The following is a 20,980-nucleotide window of genomic DNA, read 5'->3' as shown; positions in this document are numbered from 1 at the left end:
AACTAAATCAACCAAGTCATATTCATTTTTTTTTCCCAGATTAAGATATAAAATTTTCTAAGAATGACTTTTGGGGGGAAAAAAGAACCAAGGCTGGTGGAAAGTTAAAACCTTCAATGAAAAGAAAGTAGTCTAGGGCAGAATCTGAAAGCTGAAAGAGCATTAAAAAAAATGTGGTTACAAGGGCGCCTGGGTGGCTCAGTGGATTAAACCGCTGCCTTCGGCTCAGGTCATGATCCCAGGGTCCTGGGATCGAGCTCCGTATGGAACTCTCTGCTCAGCAGGGAGCCTGCTTCCCTCTCTCTCTCTCTGCCTGCCTCTCTGACGGCTTGTAATCTCTCTCTGTCGGCTTATAATCTCTGTGTGTCAAATAAATAAAATCTTAAAAAAAAAATGTGGTTACATGGCTGAAAATGAGAAAAGATAAGATATGGTCTTGCTGGGGTTTTGTTTTGTTTTGTTTAAGATTTTATTTATTTATTTGAGAGAGAGACAGTGAGAGAGAGCATGAAAAGAGAGACGGTCAGAGGGAAAAGCAGACTCCCCGTGGAGCTGGGAACCCAATGTAGGACTCAATCCCAGGACTCCAGGATCATGAACTGAGCCGAAGGCAGTTGCTTAACCAACTGAGCCACCCAGGTGACCTTTGCTGGAGTATTTTTAAAACACTATCAATTAAAACACTATCAATTTTTAAAACACTATCAGTGAAAATAAAATGCCCAGGAAAACCATGAAAGTGCAGAAAACCTCACTATAATCACTAGTAATACAAATGTACAGAAGAAGGGGGTGGCCGAGGTGGGAGGAAAGGGGCCCAGCCAGCATACAGGTGCAGTGCTGCTCAGAGCACATGTGTGAGAAAGGGACTTATACCAGAGGCCAACGCAGGGGTAGATTTTGTGAACTTACAAATTAGGATATCATTTGATTTTGAGTTTCTCTGTCCAACTAGTCTTCGCTGATATACTAGAATAGCCTAAAGAGTCATTATCCCTGGATTTTTCACTAAGCAGGTGGAAGTCAACCCCTTGGCTGCACTTTAGTTCAGCGGAGGACAGCTCTTCTAGAGTACAAGGCCACTTTGCCCTGAGTGAAAGGCAAGAGGTCACACCTGAGCCCAGCAATCTTATACTCTCAGGTAGACACACCTAACTAGGGGCCACCAAGGGCACCTAGCAGTGTTAGGCTCCTTCATAGAACAAAGTGCAGGCTGGTTCCATCAGTTAACTTAAGGAAAAAATAATACTAAATGCTTATTTACTGAGGGCGAGGTGGGGGTGGCAGAGAGAAGAGGGGGAAATGCTCAAAAGTTGCATTTAATTTTCATCACTAGGGTCAAAATATACCTCTAAGGAAACAAATAAACTGTAAGGTGGAAATACAAAATTATTAGGCTATATAACTGTCATTAAATTCAAACACTGAGTCTCTCAGGGGAAATAACTACAAGTGCCCTGTCACAAGGCAGCACAAAACCACAAGAATTAGGAAGTGAAGAAAGAAGAGGGCAAAACAGATCAGTTCTTCTAGAACAAAGGGGAAGATATGAAGGTGAAAAAGAAAAGCAAGAATTTATGCAAAAAACCATGGACCAGAAGACAAGATCACTGGATCTGGTCATTTGACCTTGGACAAGATACATATATTCATTTCAAACATCCTACAGAATGGAGATAATACACAACCTGCTTATTTCTTAAGATTTCTGGGCAGGTCCAAGAAATAGTATGTGTTATATAGCACTTGGAAGACTATAAAACACAACAGTAATGTAAGTTGATGGTATTAGTACTTAAGGAGTCCCTCGCTTTCTGAAGAAAGAACAACTACATGGCAGCTTCGACTTATCTCACCTCAGTTTTCTAAAGAGAAATTCCTTTACATCTGTTACATCTTGTCTCTAATGTTCAAGATAACCAGTTAAAAGGCTCTTCTATATTCTTACCTTTTGAAGCTGGAAGAACAAAGGGCCAGGAAGATGAAAGCATCAGATATTGAAAAGAAATGGAAGAAAAGAAAAAGAATCACACATGGTTGTTATTGTAGACAGTCACTTAATTACCTAACCTGTTAAAGACTGGCCCAACCCTTATTAATTACGTTTGTAGGCCTGGGATGGTACCTTAAAGACAGTGCCAGAATCCGTTCAAAAGTATTATCAAAATGGGCCCCATAATGAGCTTTATGTCACCTTAATCTCATATCCCCAACATGTTATACTGATAAAAAATACTTACAGGTGAAAAACATTGGGGAAGAAAAATACGAAAACACAAGTTTTCTTTCCCAACCCCAGTGTCCCCATAATACAAAAATATCTTAATTTCTTCTGAATGGGAAAAAACACCTCTTCAATCCTCACCCAGGGAAGGGAAGGAATGAGAGACTGACTTAAAGGATACTCAAAGTCCTATACTAGACCTGTGCATGTAAGAGGAAGGTACTCACTCTTGGTCTGGGCAGAAAAGGTCAGAGTAAGTTTGGCGAAAAGTTCATTGTTCTCAAAGCGGTCCTCTTTCACCTTTGTCCAGAAGCAGTCCTGGGACAGGTCCTCAGCAACAAACTGTGGATATGGGGAGGGTGTTAAGTGTTACTAAGTGGAGCCCTGTACTTTCCATCCTAGAAAACTGACCAAGATGCGGGTTAGGTGGGTGGTAGCTCTAAGTAATGTCTTACTAGAGTGACCAACTGGAGACACGGAAGAACTGTGCCCCACATGGAAGGACATAGTGCTTCCAGTTCATTCAAGAGTTAGGTTCACTTATGCTGCTTATCCTCCTTCTAACCTCAAATCCTCTAAACTGAAAAGTACTGAGGCTGTGTTTCACATCTTCCCTTATTCTACATTATATTCTCCCCATCAATTTGGCTAACTATGACATACTTGTTCATTTTATAAGTAAACCCCTAAGCTCCTTTTATTTGGTTTCTGGGAGCAGAAGGCTGAAGCAGAATCATAGGAGCCTCGAACACAGAGAGGAAATAATACTGTGCCATGAACACATGTCCTCTATAGCTCATTTACGGGGAAGAGATAGCAGAGCGTATCCATCAATCCACAGCTCTCAGATCAGCACCTTTATCAGCAGCTTACAGCCTAGTGAAATGACTATTATCAAACTGTGGATAACCATGGCACTCATATCCTCAAAGAAAAGGCCAAAAACATTAACTTAAGGATATGTTTAGGTTTTGTAGCAGAGTAAAAGGCTCAAAGAATTCTCCAAAGTGATGTCTGGCACACAGAAGATGCCTAGTATGTGGTGAGTAAACATAGGCCAAGAGTGAAACCTGAAGATAGAAAGTTGCCAACCATAAGAAACGGAAGCCCACCTGGGCACAAAATACAAAGCAGGAAACTAAATTGGTTTCTTAAGATCTATTGAAGAAAAAATGGACAGAAATTCTCACCTTGGACCAGTTTGGCCTTCGGAGTTGCACCTCTGGCTTATAAAGCTTCTTTGGGGTCAATCCAAATGGCAGAACTGGGGCTGCAGGAACTCCAAATCCAAAAGGGGGAGGTGGAGGCATACCCATTCCAGGTGGAGGTGGAGGAATTCCAGGACCTCCAGGAAATGGAGGGGGTGGAGGGATTCCAGGACCACCAGGAAGAGGTGGAGGGGGAGGTGGCATTCCTGCTCCTCCAGGCAAGGGAGGAGGAGGTGGGGGGATACCAGCACTCCCAGGCAAAGGAGGGGGTGGGGGGATACCAGTACTCCCAGGCAAAGGAGGGGGTGGGGGGATACCAGTACTCCCAGCCAAAGGAGGAGGTGGGGAGATGACAGTAGCCCCAGGCAAAGGAGGGGGTGGGGGGATGCTAGCACCCCCAGGCAAAGGAGGGGGTGGAGGGATGCCAGCACCCCCAGGCAAAAGAGGTGGTACAGAGGAGCCAACACTTCCAGGCAAAGGAGGGGGCGGGGGGATATAAGCATGCCCAGGCAAAGGAGGGGGAGGTGGTGGAGGAGGAATGGTATCACCTCCAGGAAGAGGAGGTGGTGGAGGTATGGTAAGCTCTCTTGGTAAAGGAGGGGCTGGGGGTGGAGTAACAGTGCCAGGAGCAAGGGGAACAGTAGCACTGCTAGGAGGGGCTACAGCAGTAACTGCAGCAGAGAGAGAAGCCATTTCTTTCTTGGCATCTTCCAGTTCCTTGGACAGCTTGGCAACCTAGAGGAACATCAATGGAAGAACTCTTCACTCCACTTCAGGGACCACTGGGGTTGGAAAGGACCTAAAAATTACTTAATCCAGAGTTCTCTTTTTAAGCACGAAGACACTGAAAGGAGTCAGACAGATGAAATGATTCACCTAAAGTCACATAGATATTTAGAATTCGGGTCTTCAAGTTCTTAGTTCAGCATGCTTTGCATTCAAAAAGCAACTTTAATCTTTATGTTAAATTCTCCCTTTAATTAGAAAATGCAAAGTTCAAGTAAATCAAATATTCTGGTGAGATAGGCACATAAGTGATCAAGTTATCAGATATCATGTATCATTTAAATAACTGTAACTGCAAAGAGTGTGGGCATTAATCTGCCCAGAAATAATTTAACTAAGGGAAAATTAGCAAACGTATTTAGTTTTTCAGGATTTTACTCCTGAATTTATGAGATGACTTTTAGTTTTATTCCTGGGTAGTTCTATGACTCCTTTTATTCTCTATATTATTTATTTTCCAAATTTTCTATCTTGTGTGTTACAGTAAATGATTTTTAAAAGATGCAATCACCTATTGTTAAAGATGATTTTTAAATGATTTTTAAAAGATGCATTATCTAACTAGATCACCTATTGGTAACCAAACCTTCCCTAGGAGTAAGATGACTGACTCCTGCTCCAAGACAGGCCCATCCTGAGGCTGCTGACGGCACACAGGTCACTCTGCCTTCCCTGCTCAGACATTACCTCTCCTGTGAGCTGAGACACCTCTGCTTCCAAGTCCTGTTTCTCTGTGGCAATCTGCTGCTTTTCAGAATTCAAGACATCCTTTTCTCCCTGAAGATCCTGGAGCTTCTGCTCAAAGTCGCTTTCCATCTTTTTCATTTCTACCTGTAGCTCATGTCGGGCTGTTAACTCTGAGTCCAACTAAAGGAGAAAGGAATTAGGGTCCTAGTAAACTGTCCAGGAAGAAGCAGAGTGTTATTCCCCAAAATTCACTGTTTTGTCACAATCCTTTACAGAGCTCACTTTCCCAGGAAAGGACTGGGAAAAAAGGCCACTATAATTTTGAATTCAAAATCAGGGTTAAAGAAGAGGGAACCAGAGATTATTTCCAGTCTCTCTAATTTGGGAGTTCTAAAAACAAACATAAAACAACCTAAGACAAATATTGTGCGATTTCGCTTATACAAGGAATTTAAAAAACAAATGCATGAACAAAAACAAGCAGAAATGAGCTGATAAATAGAGAAAAAAGAGCTGTTTGCCAGACGGAATGGGGATGGGGGTAGGCAAAATGGGTGAAGGAATGGAAGGTAGAGGCTTCCAGAAATGGAGTAAGTCACAGGAATGAAAAGTACAGCAGAGGGAATATAGTGAACCATATCATAAGAGTGTTGTGTGGTGACAGACGGCAGTTACACTTGTGCAGAGCACGGTATAATGTACAGACTTGTCAAATCACTACGCTGTGCACCTACAACTAACCTAACATTGTGTGTCAACTGTATTTCAATTAAAAAACAAACAAACAGGGCGCCTGGGTGGCTCGGTCAGTCAAGCATCCGACTCTTGATTGCATCTCAGGCCACGATCTCAGAATTGTGAGACTGAGCCCTGTGTCAGGCTCAGCACTCAGCACGGAGTCTGCTTAAGATTCTCTTCCTCTCCCTATGCTCCTCCCCCCACCACCCCCTGCGCTTGCTTAAAATAAAAGGGGAGGGGTGGCAAAAACAACAAGAACAAACCTAAAATTTTTAAAAAATTTTTAACATTGTTAAGACATTTACACCAGAGCAGCTATGGTGTATAATCCCAACTGCTTCTAGGAGAAAAACCCATCAACCACAACAGAAGTCCTAACAACTGAAGAGAAAAAAGGAATTGAGACATATTCCAGTCCCTGTTGTTCTGGGGTAAGTGGCCTGAGATGCCAGCAAAACCCCAGGAACGGTTATACATGAGAGTCATCTGTAGTTCCTGTCCTACCCAGGGGCTCCCAAACTGCGGACCACTAACTCCTCCACATCATGTCCACGTTAGTTTCTCCAGGCACGAACCTATGCCAGAAAGGTTCCCCCAGGAACTGCTACTGTGTGCTGAATGCTTGTGAAATATCACAGGTAACAGTTTCACACGTCAGAAAAAATATCATAATTCTTAAAAAGAAAAAAAGAAGAAAAGAAAAAAGAAAGGCCCTCAATTGTTTGATCTCTCACACACACACACCTTCTTTTCCAGTTCTGTAGCTTTGGCTTCAGATTTCTCCACCTTTGTTTTATCAATCATTTGATCTGAAAAGAAAGAGTCAAGTAAGTGAAGCTCCCAGTTCTCTTGTCTTTCCCTCTTACTACCTCCAACCTTCAATATAACCAAAGGACAATCTTTTGTCCATTTGCTTATTTTTATTATCCTTCTTAACGTTCTGCTCTAGACAAAGAAATGGAGCTTTCAGTTAAGTTCAACAGGCAATTTCTGAGTGCTTGTTATACAGTAAGGCCACCGTGCTGGATGGCCTGGAGAGTGCCCGCCCACAAGTGATACTTAAGAATCTGTGAGACCAGCAGGAATCACAGATAATAGGTAAAGTCCCTTCAAAAGGTAAGGTGATGTTTGAGTATGGGTAAATTTTAGATTTACAGAACAATAAACTAAAGGTCTCTGTATTCCTAGCACAGAAGTTGGTTATCACCTAAAGACAAAAATGGAAATACCTGGAGACTAGAAAGATATCTTTCCTGAAAATTTCACTGGAAGAAAGAGAAAACATGAAAGGCAGAGCAATGTTTTAAGGAGACAGATCGGAGGAACATACTTACCAATCAACCCCTCAATATCAATCTGAAGATGCCGGCACTTGAAGTCAGGATCAGCCCCATTCTTGTGCAAAACTATTTGAGAAATACATTCTTCAATCAACTTATAGTACTGTGGCCTATGGAAGAAGAGAAGAAGGCTATCAGAGGAAAATCAAAATATAATTTTCTGAAGCATTCAGGATCAGGAAAAGTTAACTGCTTTGAGAGAGAGAGAGACCTGAGGGGACGTGTTCCTGAAAGGACCTTTTCATAGAACTAGCAGACATCCACTGCCATGTTAGGAAACTCACTATTGTACAACAGCTACCCATCTTCTTCAGATAATCAAAACCTGTTGCTATCAACCTCCTGGTGCCAATCATTTCCCATCTAAAACTCAGGCTCAAGCCTTTCTGTAACAGATAGCACTACCCCTGAACCTCTACTTCTAGGCAACCTGAAAGAACCTGAAATGGGTACCTCCCTTTGCTATCATCATCACCCCACCTCACCTCTCCTCTCTCCAAAAAAAGGACATTTTACTTATATAGTCTGACCTCCTCCATAAGGATGCTTTTCAGTCAGATTAAAAGGACAACTAACAACTCCTTTTATATCTGTGACTAAAAATGAACTGTAATCCTTGCCTTTGTCTCTTCTTTTTCCCTTTACAGACAGTCTTTGAATTTAAGGATTTTGCTCTCTCTACCTAGGCTCAAATTCAATACTTCTCACAGGTATACCATCTTACCTGGCCTCATAGTCATTTCGGACCAAGAGCAGGTGCTGCAGGATGGACAAGAAGTGTGGCTCTGCCTTTGAATCCTTCACTGTGTTTAAGAGAATCTGGAAGACATCACTGAAGTCAGTGAAAAAGGGGAAGAAGCTAAGGAAAGCATATATTTAGAAACCATGTTTGACAGGTGGACTGCCCTGCTCTTGACAAAAGTCACAAGATGCCACTTCTATTCTAACAGCTGCCTCTCCTGTAAATTATCCCAAATTTTAAGCTCCATAAGCTTCCTTAGGCTGAAGGACCAGTGAGCTGGGTGGTGGTATACACAAAGATAAAGGATTCCCAGTACTTGGCCTGGAGATGAAGCAGTAGGCAGAAGTGAAAAGGTAACTGCACACAAGTCACTTGTGGCAAAAAGCAGTATGCAGCCAAACCATTCCCTCTGTCAGTCTCAGGGACACAGAGAAGAAAGCAAAATTACAAGCCCACCCCTGGCTTATGCATATTCTCCAAAGACCAGCTCTACACCACAGTAAGCTAAGATTTCATATTCTAGGAGGTCCATACTTATTTTGATAGCTACTTCCATTTCAAGGAACCCACAGATCTCTGGTCCATGCTGAGGGAAATAAAGCCCACAGCAATCAAAAAAGACACCTGCCTCATCTACTGAGAAGACACACAGACTGATGCCCTGTTCTGAGTCATCACCCCACACCATTCCAATACAGGGATCTACACTGAATGTCTCATGTGTCCTGAACCCAGTTCATAAAAGGATATTCCATCTCCATTCGAATGTCATCCAGCCTTCCCTTCAGGTCATAGGAATCTTCTTCTCCTTGCTCATCAAACACATTTAATTGCACTCTCATATCATCGTTTTCAATCTCTCGAAGGTCCTGTCAACAACCAAAGTACAAGTCAGGGAACCCAGAAGTGTCCTCTGCTGGCTAGAAACCCAAGCCTTTCAACCTGATTCTTAAACAGAAAGCCAAAGTGACACTAGAGATGATGGGGTCATGAGAGCCGGCAGCGAAGTGTGGCTGTCCTAATGGAGAGCTGTGACTCACCTGCAACACCTGATGCAGCCCCAGGCGCATCAGTTCACTTCGGATGTGCACTCGAAAGTCAAGTTCTTCAGCTGGTGTGATAAGAGCATTGATCAGCTGCAGACAGCCCACCTAAAGTAAGAAAATTCAGAAGCATGTCATTGCTGATTCCTAGGGACCAAGATTCCATTCTCTTTACATGCAAATGTAGAAGATGCAGTACAAAACGGTAAGAACAGCTTCTTATTAGAGCAGTAAGACCTGATTTGAGCCCAGGTGTGGAGAGCTCAGAGGTCTAAATGCTTCCAAGGATTTGATGGGAGACTTTGTTCTCAGCCTTGGCTTTCCTAGCATATAAATAGAGAGAATGCCTTTTCCCCCATCTCATAATAAGGAAAGCTGCTCTTTCTCTGCCTTCTTGGAGAGAAGGATAATCATTTTCCCTTCAGAACAAATCCTGAAATATAAAACATATACAGATGCAACTCATTTCATTGCATTTCACTTTATCACACTGCACTATATAGTATGGTTTTGTTTTTTTGGTTTTTTTTTTTTTACAAGTTTAAAGTCTGTGGCAACCCTATGTCAAGCAAGTTTATCAGTGCTAATTTTCCAACAGCACTTGTTCACTCACTCTTGTCTCTGTGTCGTAGTTTAGTAATTCTCAGAATATTTCAAACTTTTTCATTATTATTTTATTTGTCATGATCATCTGTGATCAGTGATTATGACATACTGAATGCTCATATGATAGTTACCGTTTTTAAGCAATAAAATATTTAATTAAGGTGGCTACATTGTTGTAGACATAATGTTATTTACACTTAATAAACCATGGTATAGAGTAAACATAACTTTTACATGCATGAAACTAGGAAACCCAAAAATTCATGTAACTCACTTTACTGAGATATTGGTTTTATTTTAATGTTCTGGAAGCAAATCTGAACCATTCCATGTGTTCTATTAAAAGGTCAAATGAACCTAAGTCCTTCCATCTTGAGTTCTATTCTTGGACAGTTTTGGAGGATAAACTTGCCTTGAGTGCAATGGAGGTCCCACTTTTTAATCCATCCAACAATGGCTGGAAGCGTTCCACCTCATCCATCTCAGCTCTTTCTGTCATCGCTGTCAAAACCCTTTCATTCCTGCCCAGGAGAAAGGAAAGGGAGAGAAATGTCTAAGTGCCCTGCCACAGACAGGCATAGCAAGTAAATTATACAGGGGCACAGATCAGTTCGAAAATAGAACATTATCAACTGTCCAGACTTCCATTATTCTCCTCATCACCTAAGGCAGGGGTCAGAATCTGGTGAAAGCTAAGGACAATCTCCTCAGAAAAATTTATTTCCTAAAACCCATTCCTAGACTCTTATCTACGGATACCAAATTAGAACACCTGTTCTATGGAGTATAAACTAGGATAACTTTTGGAAGGGTAGATAACAGTATCAATTTTAAGGGCACATAACTTTTGGCATACTTCTAGAAACCTATCCAACATAAATGCATAAATGTGAAATAATGTATGTACAAAGATGTTCATTATGGCATTATTTGTAGCAGTAAAACTTCTTATCACCTAGAGCAAGGGCCAGAATCTGCTAAGAAAAAAAAAATTTTTCACTTAAAATGTCTAGCAACACGGAAACTGTTAAATAAATTATGGGACATACATACTATGGAATGCTAAACAGCCAGTAAAGTTAAGGTAGATCTTTAAGTACCGACATAGAAAGATGTTTAAGATCAACCGTTAAATTAACCAAAAAGAAAGAAAGAAAGAAAGAAAGAAAGAAAGAAAGAAAGAAAGAAAGAAAGAAAAGGTGCAAAGAAATAAATGCTATGATTTAGTTTTATTAAACTAAACTGTTCCATAGCAATATAAATCCATTCTTTGCATGTGATTTGTTTTATAGGCATAAGCCATCATTCCTTAATTCTAACATTCTATCTTTTGGAGTGAAAGAAAACATCTTGGAATCCAAGAAATACAATTTATTTGCGCTAGGAAAAAAAAAACTATAAGACTATACCGAAGCCATTAACACTGGTTGCCTCTGCAGAAAAGGATTTACTGAAGGGATGAGGCTATTAAATTTCACTTTATATGTTTCTTTTCTGTTTGAATTAAAAAAATAAAGTTGTGTTACTTCTGAATTAAAAAAACAAAGTAAACGTAACCCCTGCCTTAGGCGATAGAGACAGTAACAGACACCTTGCAGATCACCCCTCTGATAACCACCAGTATGCTAAGGACGGCGCCAAACACCTCACAGTCCTTCTTTTTTTTTTTAAGATTTTATTTATTTATTTGACAGAGAGAAATCACAAGTAGGCAGAGAGGCAGGCAGAGAGAGAGAGAGAGAGGAGGAGGCAGGCTCCCTGCCGAGCAGAGAGCCCGATGTGGGACTCGATCCCAGGACCCTGAGATCATGACCTGAGCCGAAGGCAGCGGCTTAACCCACTGAGCCACCCAGGCGCCCCTCACAGTCCTTCTTAAACATTATGATTCAGTGTTCATGCCTTGGTCTTACCTAGTATTTAAGATATAGTGGACACCCAATCAACTCAATTTTCCTCTAGACTAGGGAAGGTGGTCATAAAGAGAATGGAGGGGGCCTGGTGGAGCCTGGGTGGCTCAGTCATTAACCATCTGCCTTCGGTTCAAGGTCATGATCCCAGGGTCCTGGGATCGAGCCCCACATCAGGCTCCCTGCTCAGTGGGAAGCCTGCTTCTCCCTCTCTCACTCCCCTTGCTTGTGTTCCTTCTCTTGCTGTCTCTCTGTCAAATAAACACATCTTAAAAAGAAAAAAAAAGAGAGAGAGAGAGAATAGAGAAGAGCTATAACCCAGTTACATACATGTCCTCTGGCTGTGGTAAGATACAAAGAGCAGAGAGCAGCTTAGCTGCATCAATCATCATGTTGGGAACAGCTGGATCCATTGCTCTGACCAGCAGCAGGATTCCTTCTTCTGTTTCCAGCATGGTCTTGATTCCAAACTGGAAGGATAAGAATAGAGAAGGGAGGCTTAATGATGACAGCATTTGACCAAGGACTAAGTTGGGGTGGTTATAGGTTCAATGATGTCCCCCTAAATTCTTATGTTGAAGTCCTAAGCCCCAATACCTCAGAATATGACCTTATTTGGAAATAGGGTCACTGGCAGATGTGATTAGGTAAGTTACAACAAGCTCATACTAGAGTACGGTAGACCCTTAATCCAGTATGACTGTGGTCCCCGTAACCAGGAAACATGTCAACACAGATATGCACAGTAGACCACCACCTTGTGAACACAAAGGCGGACCCTGGGGTGAGGCATCTAAAAGCCATGGAATGCCAAAGACTGACAGCAAGCTACCAGAAGCCAGAAGAGAGGCATGGAACATACACTCTCCGTCACAGCCTTCGGAAGGACTCAATACTACCAAATACCTAAATACTTGGATTTAGGGCCTCCAAGAACTGTGAGACAATATATTTCTGTTGTTTAATACACAGTTTGTAGTGCTTTGTTATAACAGCCACAGCAAACTAATACAGGAGGAGACCTCTTCCCAGCATAGCTAAATAGGGATATAAATACAACACGATTTTATATTAGATACTACACTTGATCTTAGCCAAAAGGCTGAGAAGCAATACAATTTTATATTAGATACAACACAATTCCAGGCCTTCAAAAAAAAAAAAAACAAAAAAAACAAAAAAACTTTGACTCTTATATTTCTTTTAAATGCCTCTCGCATCCAATGGGGTTAAGTAAATTTAACAAAATTAAATAATGAGGAAGACAGATCTGCACTCTGGAGCAAACACCTGTGAGATCCCAGAGTTTAAATGGGACAAAGGAAGGAGGGAAGGAAGGAAGGAAAGAACAAATGAAAGAAAAGAAGCAGGGAAGGAAGAAGGGTAAGGTAGCTTGATTCTATAGTAGGAAGAGTACGGAACACAAACAAACAAAAAATAAATCTTCCCAAAATAATAAATACAGATTAGGAAATTCAAGAATTAGCAAAACAAAGTATAAAAAGAGGAAAGAAAATGAGCCTACCTTCTGAAACAGACATCAGAACTGGGAAAAAAAGGTCCACAGAAACATACATATGTGGCCATCAAAAAGCTGTAATACTAAAAGGAAAAGCTAACAGTCTTGAACTTTATATTCCTAGGTCCTTTTTAGAGTTTACCAATAGAAAAGAACAGGGGTTATGATGATGGTTGGAATGAGAATGGGAAAAATCTCACCTTATTGTTCATAAACGCTTTCAAGCAACGGATGATCTCATGCTTGTTACGGCTATCGTAGCTTCTGTGTGTAGAAGACATACTTCATTAGTTCCCTTTATTGTATACCCCTCTCCCATTTGACTTTTCAATCTTGAACACACAGGTCTTCGGAACATCCCCAACTAGTAGCTGAGTAAATTCTAGGACACAGCAATTTGCCTTGAAACACTGACAAAAACAGGTTGAGGGGAACTGCCACCATCAGACCTCTGGTTAATCTTCTCATAATCCAAAAATTTAGTACTACGTTAAAATCTTTTAACTCCCTTTAGGTTTCTTTTTTTTTCTTTTTTATTTATTTATTTATTTATTTGACAGACAGAGATCACAAGTAGGCAGAGAGGCAGGCAGAGAGAGAGGAGGAAGCAGGCTCCCTGCTGAGCAGAGAGCCCGATGCGGGGTCCGATGCGGGGTTCGTTCTCAGGACCCTGAGATCATGACCTGAGCCGAAGGCAGAAGCTTAATCCACTGAGCCACCCAGGCGCCCCTCCCTTTAGGTTTCTAAGTGCTAAATTAGATCAGGAGTATATCCCATCTATTACTGCCTGCCTCACTAAGTCAAAGGCTTCAAGCCTGTCCATTCAGGAGGTAGGGGCCCTATATTTGGTTTTGGAAAGATCATAAGAAGTAGAGAAATCGCTATGGGTCAGGCTGACTTCAAGGTAGCCTAAGACAGTCCAAGATATCCCAAGAACTATTCCAACCCTGAAGACTGTCATAAAATTAGCCCCAAATTTATCAAGAATATTTTAAGACTTTTGAATGGGATATAACCCAGAATGGGTCCCAAGGGAGCTCTGAATGAATGTTGACTCCATTTCCAGATTGGGTAAGAACCTATGCTGGCAGACCCACAATCTTATGTGGTCCACAGCCTATGTTATCCACTGTGCTCCTCTTCCCTTTGCTACATCTGTAATCACTCATCCTCTAGTTTGCCCAAAGACAAACCCTCTTTGCAATTAACAGCATATTCTCCTAGTCTACAATTTCTCATTTTAGTGGCATTTTCTCCTATAGAGCAAACAGCTAAGTCCCCTAATACCCTCCACCAAAAATATGTCAGAGGTTGGAAGTCCTCACCCAGGAGTCTCCTCTCTCTCATCATGGAGTCGTTTAAGGATATCCAATAAAGAGGCCAGGCCCTCAGCACCAAATGTTTGCACCCAGCTGTAAGGAGTCGACAGAGACAATGCAATATTAAATCAATATTTATCCACCCAAGCAACTCTTTACCCCCAATCCAGAACTCTCAAACATCCTCACTCCTCTGATCTTCAATACCCACCAATAAATCCTAACCCTGGGATCTCACTCTTGTTACCACCTCAGAATCCTCACCTGACAGGGTTGTTGTTGAGGGAGACACGAAGGGATTCCAGGCAGGTGAGCAGAGGCATATCCCGCAAGCCTGACCTCAACTCCTGAATGTACATCATAGCAGACCTAGAGCTCTCCTTCTGGCTCATGCCCTAGACAGGAACATATGGGAAGATCAGTCAATACTGGACGCAGTCATAAACTGGACTAGCATTAGTCATTACCTTTCGAATATCAAGCCAGACACACATTATACACAGCACCAAATTCTGTGGGACTCAGAATTTCCCATCTCATTCCCCACACACACTTCATGAGGACTGAATGAGGTAAAAAAGTTATCTTAATAACAGTAACTTGAATGACAGTAAAACATGAGTATATAACAGAATAAAATAAGACTGATGCAGACATAAAATGTTCTACAACACTGGTAAAAGAAACAGGTCCAAGATAAGGGCAGAGTCTCCCATGACATGGGTAGCTGCCCCAGGACTCACAGCCTTAGACGTGTGCAAGTATTGGGACACCATCTCCCTCTTGATGATTATGTCCTTCTCCCTCAAAGGCTGCTGTTTCTCCTCATTCAGGTTCATATCCAACTAGTAGACAGAGGGGGGGAAAAAAAGGAAGAAAATAAAACTGCATCAAATTCCTTATAAGTTTTCAGTGTTTAATATTTAGTATATTTAGTCAAGAGTTAGACACATTAGGGGCACCTGGGTGGCTCAGTGGGTTAAGCCGCTGCCTTCGGCTCAGGTCATGATCTCAGGGTCCTGGGATCGAGTCCCGCATTGGGCTCTCTGCTCAGCAGGGAGCCTGCTTCCTCCTCTCTCTCTCTCTGCCTCTCTGCCTACTTGTGATCTCTCTCTGTCAAATAAATAAATAAAATCTTTAAAAAAAAAAAAAAAGAGTTAAACACATTAAATCCTTACTGAATCAGTAAATTTTCCTGATCGCTTGAGATTTAAGCTATTACGGATTATGAAAATTCCTCAGGGATGTTAATGGTTAACACTCTAGCCTAAATTCCTACAGACACTTTCATACACAATGTTTTTCCTAACAAATATATACTCTTAAGCTAGATGAAAATTCTATTTTTTATTACTGAAACAAAAGGACACATTATGTTTTTTGTACTTGGAATGGTCTTAAGAATCTCTTCTGGATGACCAGTATCTTCCAAACCCTTAAGATCTGCACCACTCTAGGGTGTAAACACTCATTAGCATTGGTTAACTCAGTCTTTGTACAACCTCCTTTCCCACGAAGAAAGAACTAGAAACCCTGTAATAAAGCCCCTCAAACAGATGTAACTTGGATATGGTATTGAGGAAAAGGCTCAACTTGAGCCTGTTACGTGTACGGCCATGTGTCTGAGCCCACTGCCTCAGTGAGCACAAATTTAACCCAGTAAGTCCAAAATATTATTTGAAATGGGGAAAGGGTAGGGGAAAAACAGATACATTCCAGTTCTTCTCTGTCTCCAGCTGTATGTGTGTGTGAGAGAAAAAGAGAAGGAAACACTGTCCCTAAATAGTAAAACAAATGTGATGTTTTTCTGACTCAATTCCTGCTGCTTTTTTCCTCCTTTTACATATATACTGAACACAGAAGTTGCAAAGTGGGGGCCTTCAGGCTGAATCAGACCCAAAGACACGGTATGTTTTGCTTAGCTAGTTCAACATTTTAAATCTGGAAGACTTTATATAAAGGATGCAATCATCAAATTTCAGATTTCTGCATAACTCTATGGATCAGTTTCCTCCACCAATTTTTTATAGTGATAGCAAGGATAAAAGAGACAGACAAAAACCTATGAGGAAATAAAACTTAAAAGAACATTAGTACAAGAGACTTTATGTGGAATTGTGATTTGAATGAACAGTTTTATTTTATTTTATTTTATTTTTATTCATTTGACAGAGATCACAAGTAGGCAGAGAAGCAGGCAGAGAGAGAGAGAAGGAAGCAGGCTTCCTGCTGAGCAGAGCGCCAGATGAGGGGCCCAATTCCAGGACCCCAGGATCATGACCTGAGCCGAAGGCAGAAGCTTTAACCCACTGAGCCACTCAAGCACCCCTGCATGAACAGTTTTTTAAAGAAAATGACCAACTGGTAAAATCTGAATGCTAAGTATAATAGTTGATACTATTAAACAATTACTGTTTTTCAAGAATTGAAGATTTCTAACTTCTTTAGAAAAACAGAAATATCTGGTACTATTGGGCATTTCCAACTGGAGTGCTACAGAAGCTACTGGCTTTGAACTGTGGCTGGCCCTCTTCACAAAAACACCTGAAGTCCTTCTGCATTTGACCACAGTCCCTCCTCCTTTTCATCACTCACTATCTGGCTTAACTTATTGTTCCTGCCTTCTTGGCCCTGAAAACATGCACATTTGCATTTCAAGCCCAAAAGATGGTCTTGGGCTCTCACAGCACTTGGACTGAGAGACAAACTGAAAGCTATAGTGAAAAAGAATGGGCTCTCACAGCACTTGGACTGAGAGACAAACTGAAAGCTATAGTGAAAAAGAATAATAGTACTGGCTTAGTGTTTATTATATACCAGGCCCAATGTTAAGAATTTTATGCCCATGCTTTTATTAAGTTAGGCCTGCCACTAGTCTCTGTTTGAATCTAAGACCATCTATCAAGGCAATATATAGGCCACAGGAAACCTCAGAACCATGTACTCACAACTTTCCCAGACCTATTAGGACTACTGTGCATTCGCTGAATGTCCTGCTCACTCAGCGTCCCTCACGGAGGACATGAAATCAAGTCACATCCCTGTGCATTTCATTACTCAACTGACTTCATCCACAATCTTTAAAGGTCTTCTAGGAATTACAGCATCAGAATTATCTCTCCAGATTCACCACTAAATAGAAGACCATGGGTAAATGATGACTTTCCATGCCTCAGTCTCCTTTCATATAGAATTGATTGCAAATGCTTTAAAACTTTATCCACCCTGGCTAACCCAAAAGTGGTCTCCACACCACCACATAAGTTGGTCCACTTGCCTAAGGTCTTTGTGGTTAACATATAGTTGTGCCGAAGGCCATTAACAAGGTGGGCATCCAATAGATATGTCCAAGTCTAACTCATCGATTTCCATCTATGGACTGGTGCTTGTATATTTAGTCCCTTTGTTAATAGGACTATTAAGACATTCTCTGTTAAACCTGAAATTCTTTGTAATTAAGGGCTAATTAAGGGGGATCATGCCCAAAAGAGTGCCCACCAGGCCCATAAATGCATTTTCAGAAAAAAAGCAGTTTTGGGGTGGAAAACTTACCAGCATCTGTTCAAAGAGTACTAGAACTTGCTCATCTGAAACATCTTGCAATGACTGTGCTGTGGGATCATCCCCGTATGAAGCAGAAGAATTTCTATGAGCAGAATTGGGCTTTTCCTTCTCCTTCTTAATTCTCATGCTGGTAAATCTCTCCAGCTGAGAAAGAGAAAAAATTATTAGCGATCCATTTTCATTCACACAACACACCACACATGAAGTAGTCAACTCTCTAACTTCTTATACGTGCATGGTTCCTCTGGTTTGTGGGCATTTTAAGATTCTTCTAACATTAAAACAAGAAATCTCTTACCTAATTTAGTATACTCATTCTGTACTCCCATCTTCATCCAAAAGTAAGAGGACTGAAGTATTAAGATTTGAAACCTCTCTACAAAGAGAATACCTTGTTCTTGAGTTCTCTGGCCATTTCTAAGCCCTTCAGCAATACAGAACTGAAAACACCTCACGTATAGACTTAGCTCAGTAAAATGCTAAAATGCCATTTGTTTCCTTCAGAGGGTCCCTCCTTTCCAGAGCTGAGTATGAACACAGATTTTAGTAGGTATAGGTCATAAAGAATAAACAAGTAAACGCCTTAAAACCAGGAACCATTACTTTCTGTACATTTCATGTACATTTCTTCTGTACACTCCAAAGCCCCTGTGTTATAGAGGCAGCAAAAGTTCAATATACAGTCTTCAAAATCCACTGAATACAGTGTATTTCAGGGGTATATATGCTGTCTCTCTGCCAACCCAAGACTCATGACCCATTCCCCAAACCTCAAGTACAGATGCTCAAACCAAAGAGCCACCAGTAAGCTGAAGTTTATTAGCTGTTTGAAAATAACAGTAAGTATCTTCAAGCATTGTGGGATTTCAAGCGATGGGAGTAGCATTCAGAGAGCAAGTCAGTTATGAGTTTAAAGAATGTGGCTACCCTCAGAAGCCAAAGAAATGTCCCAGGGGGATGCATGCAATGGGCCAAACACAGAGCAAAGAGTTCGGGAAAAAATTTGGGGAGGTTCTGAGCATAGAACCAACATCACCATTTCAAGTTATAGAAAGTCAAAGTTATGACAAGTGGTAAATATCACAGTGGAGGAAATGAGCTGGAACATGCACATGCTGAACAAAATTTCCTTACCTCATCTGCCATGAGCCGCTTCAGAGTCTAAGAAACAAGAAAAAGAAGGGAAAATAAAAAGAAGATAGATCAGTGAAATTCCCCAACACCAAATGGGTTGGGGGGAGAAAAAGAGTAAGTTGAAAGGATCTAAGGTACTTTCTACAACCTAAAGATTTCAGCAAACTATTCCTTACCACATTCTCCCATGTAAGGGGCATGAAGGAGTTTCAAGGTCACTAACAAATGACTCTTTGGCAGGGAGAACAAATAGAGAACCGCAAGGACTCTAAGATGACCACTATGCATATGAAACATGCTTAACTTCATCAGTAAACAAGGGAATCCAAACTAAAACCACAGTGAGATATCGCTTCACACTCTCACAGATGGCAATCATTTTCTTGTCTGTCTGGTTGGAGAGAAGTGGGAGCTCTCACACAGTCAGCAGTAATGTAAATTGCTATGGCCACTGTGGAAAACAGCATGGCATTATCTAATAAAGTTAAATACACACACATACAACTCAACACATCAATATCAATAAATCTATCCTGCAGAAACTTGCATGTATGTACCAGGATGTATGGAACAAGAATGATCACAGTAACACTAAAACAATATCTAAAACAGAGAACAAGCCAAAGAGCCATCAAGAATAGAATGGGTAACCTGGTACCATGTACAATGGGGAACAATTACACAGAGAAATTAAACGAACTCACAAACATTAAAACTAAATGAGTTATGTCTTTTATATTCAGCTTAAAAACATGTCAACTATATTATTATTTAGGAGGTAAAATTATAAACGAATGATTATCACAAATGTCAAAACCATGCTTAGTTGGGCTGAGTGGACAAGTTGTGACTGCATAAGGGGACAAAGGGGCTTCTGGGGTGCTCACAATATTTCATTTTTTGACACAGATGATTGTTACATGGGTGTTTGGTTTAATAATTCTGTGTTCTACGTTCTCTTCCATATACACGCTGTACTTAAAAAAAATAGCAGGGATGATAAAGCAGGAATTCTTTGTCCTAATACCTCATTTTAAACTGTATTTCATTATCTTAATGTTTTTACAAGAATATATATAGTAAAGGCCTCTTGACTAACCTTCCTCAACTAATGAAAAACTAGGGGCGCCTGGGTGGCTCAGTCATTAAGCAACTGCCTTCGGCTCAGGTCATGGTCCCAGAATCTTGGGATGGAGCCGTGAATCAGGCTCCCTGCTCAGCAGGAAGCCTGATTCTCCCTCTCCCACTCCCCCTGCTTGTGTTCCCGTTCTTGCTGTCTCTCTCTCTGTGTGTGTCAAATAAATAAGTAAAATCTTTAAAAAAGGTGGGGGGCACCTGGGTGGCTCAGTGGGTTAAGCCTCTGCCTTCAGCTCAGGTCATGATCCCAGGGTCCTGGGATCGAGCCCCGCATTGATTGGGCTCTCTGCTCAGCGGGGAGCCTGCTTCCTCCTCTCTCTCTCTGCCTGCCTCTCTGCCTACTTGTGATAAGTCAAATAAATAAAATCTTAAAAAAAGAAAGAAAGAAAGATAAGATGGGACACCTGAGTGGCTCAGTGGATTAAGGTAGTCTGCCTTCGGCTCAGGTCAAGATCCCAGGGTCCTGGGATCGAGCCCCATACTGGGCTCTCTGCTTAGCAGGGGGCCTGCTTCCTCTTCTCTCTCTGCCTGCCTCTCTGCCTACTTGTCATCTCTGTCAAATAAATAAATAAAATCTTTTTTAAAAAATATTCTCCCCCACCAAAAAAAAAAAGAAAAGAAAGAAAGAAAAATAGCTCTCACCCTGCCGCAGAGCTATTTTACTAACCTTTTTCCGGATAAGAAAAAACCTCTACCACTATGTTCATGTTCCCCACGTCAGACTTTAATTATATCTGGTTAAATAATGAATCAACTTTTCTCTCCATGGTCCAGAGGAGGTCAAGCTTCCACTGACTGAGGACTAATCACAAACCTGAAGCTTTAAGAACCTTGCTCAGCATCAACAGAATTTACAGTTACTTTGTGTGTGCCGCTTACTGGGGAGAGAAGGCAGAAGGATGGTGAGGCAGGCGGCAACACTGAAGGAGACTAACACTTCCTTTTGTCACCATCCTTATTCACAGGGGAAACAAGGTACAAAAAGGATGAGTATGTACAATTTAACCACTGCCAAGATTAAACTTA

At 41.3% G+C, this 20,980-nt stretch overlaps 1 protein-coding gene and 1 pseudogene across 7 annotated transcripts in view; both read right to left on the bottom strand.

The window, feature by feature from the left end:
- Window positions 1–20,980, bottom strand: part of DIAPH1 (diaphanous related formin 1) — a 93,354-nt gene that overhangs the window by 48,836 nt on the left and 23,538 nt on the right. For 3 of the 7 annotated variants that reach the window (XM_032336375.1, XM_032336368.1, XM_032336374.1), the window contains exons 2-18: window positions 18,818–18,844; window positions 17,672–17,827; window positions 14,863–14,964; window positions 14,384–14,514; window positions 14,126–14,212; window positions 13,001–13,064; window positions 11,612–11,751; window positions 9,787–9,895; window positions 8,766–8,876; window positions 8,476–8,594; window positions 7,708–7,824; window positions 6,978–7,093; window positions 6,388–6,452; window positions 4,906–5,085; window positions 3,415–4,167; window positions 2,452–2,566; window positions 1,949–1,957 (exon numbers count right to left, since the gene is read on the bottom strand). In XM_032336375.1, the coding sequence (XP_032192266.1) occupies window positions 1,949–1,957; window positions 2,452–2,566; window positions 3,415–4,167; window positions 4,906–5,085; window positions 6,388–6,452; window positions 6,978–7,093; window positions 7,708–7,824; window positions 8,476–8,594; window positions 8,766–8,876; window positions 9,787–9,895; window positions 11,612–11,751; window positions 13,001–13,064; window positions 14,126–14,212; window positions 14,384–14,514; window positions 14,863–14,964; window positions 17,672–17,827; window positions 18,818–18,844 (2,401 nt within the window). The remainder of the gene's footprint in view (window positions 1–1,948; window positions 1,958–2,451; window positions 2,567–3,414; window positions 4,168–4,905; window positions 5,086–6,387; window positions 6,453–6,977; window positions 7,094–7,707; window positions 7,825–8,475; window positions 8,595–8,765; window positions 8,877–9,786; window positions 9,896–11,611; window positions 11,752–13,000; window positions 13,065–14,125; window positions 14,213–14,383; window positions 14,515–14,862; window positions 14,965–17,671; window positions 17,828–18,817; window positions 18,845–20,980) is intronic. The other 4 variants (XM_032336369.1, XM_032336370.1, XM_032336371.1 and 1 more) reach the window with 4 other exon arrangements.
- Window positions 12,250–12,395, bottom strand: LOC116587294 (annotated as a pseudogene).

This window comes from Mustela erminea, chromosome 3 (assembly GCF_009829155.1).
Source record: "Mustela erminea isolate mMusErm1 chromosome 3, mMusErm1.Pri, whole genome shotgun sequence".
In the NCBI taxonomy this organism is placed as follows: domain Eukaryota; kingdom Metazoa; phylum Chordata; class Mammalia; order Carnivora; family Mustelidae; genus Mustela; species Mustela erminea.
This window is presented reverse-complemented; position numbering and strand designations above follow the sequence as displayed.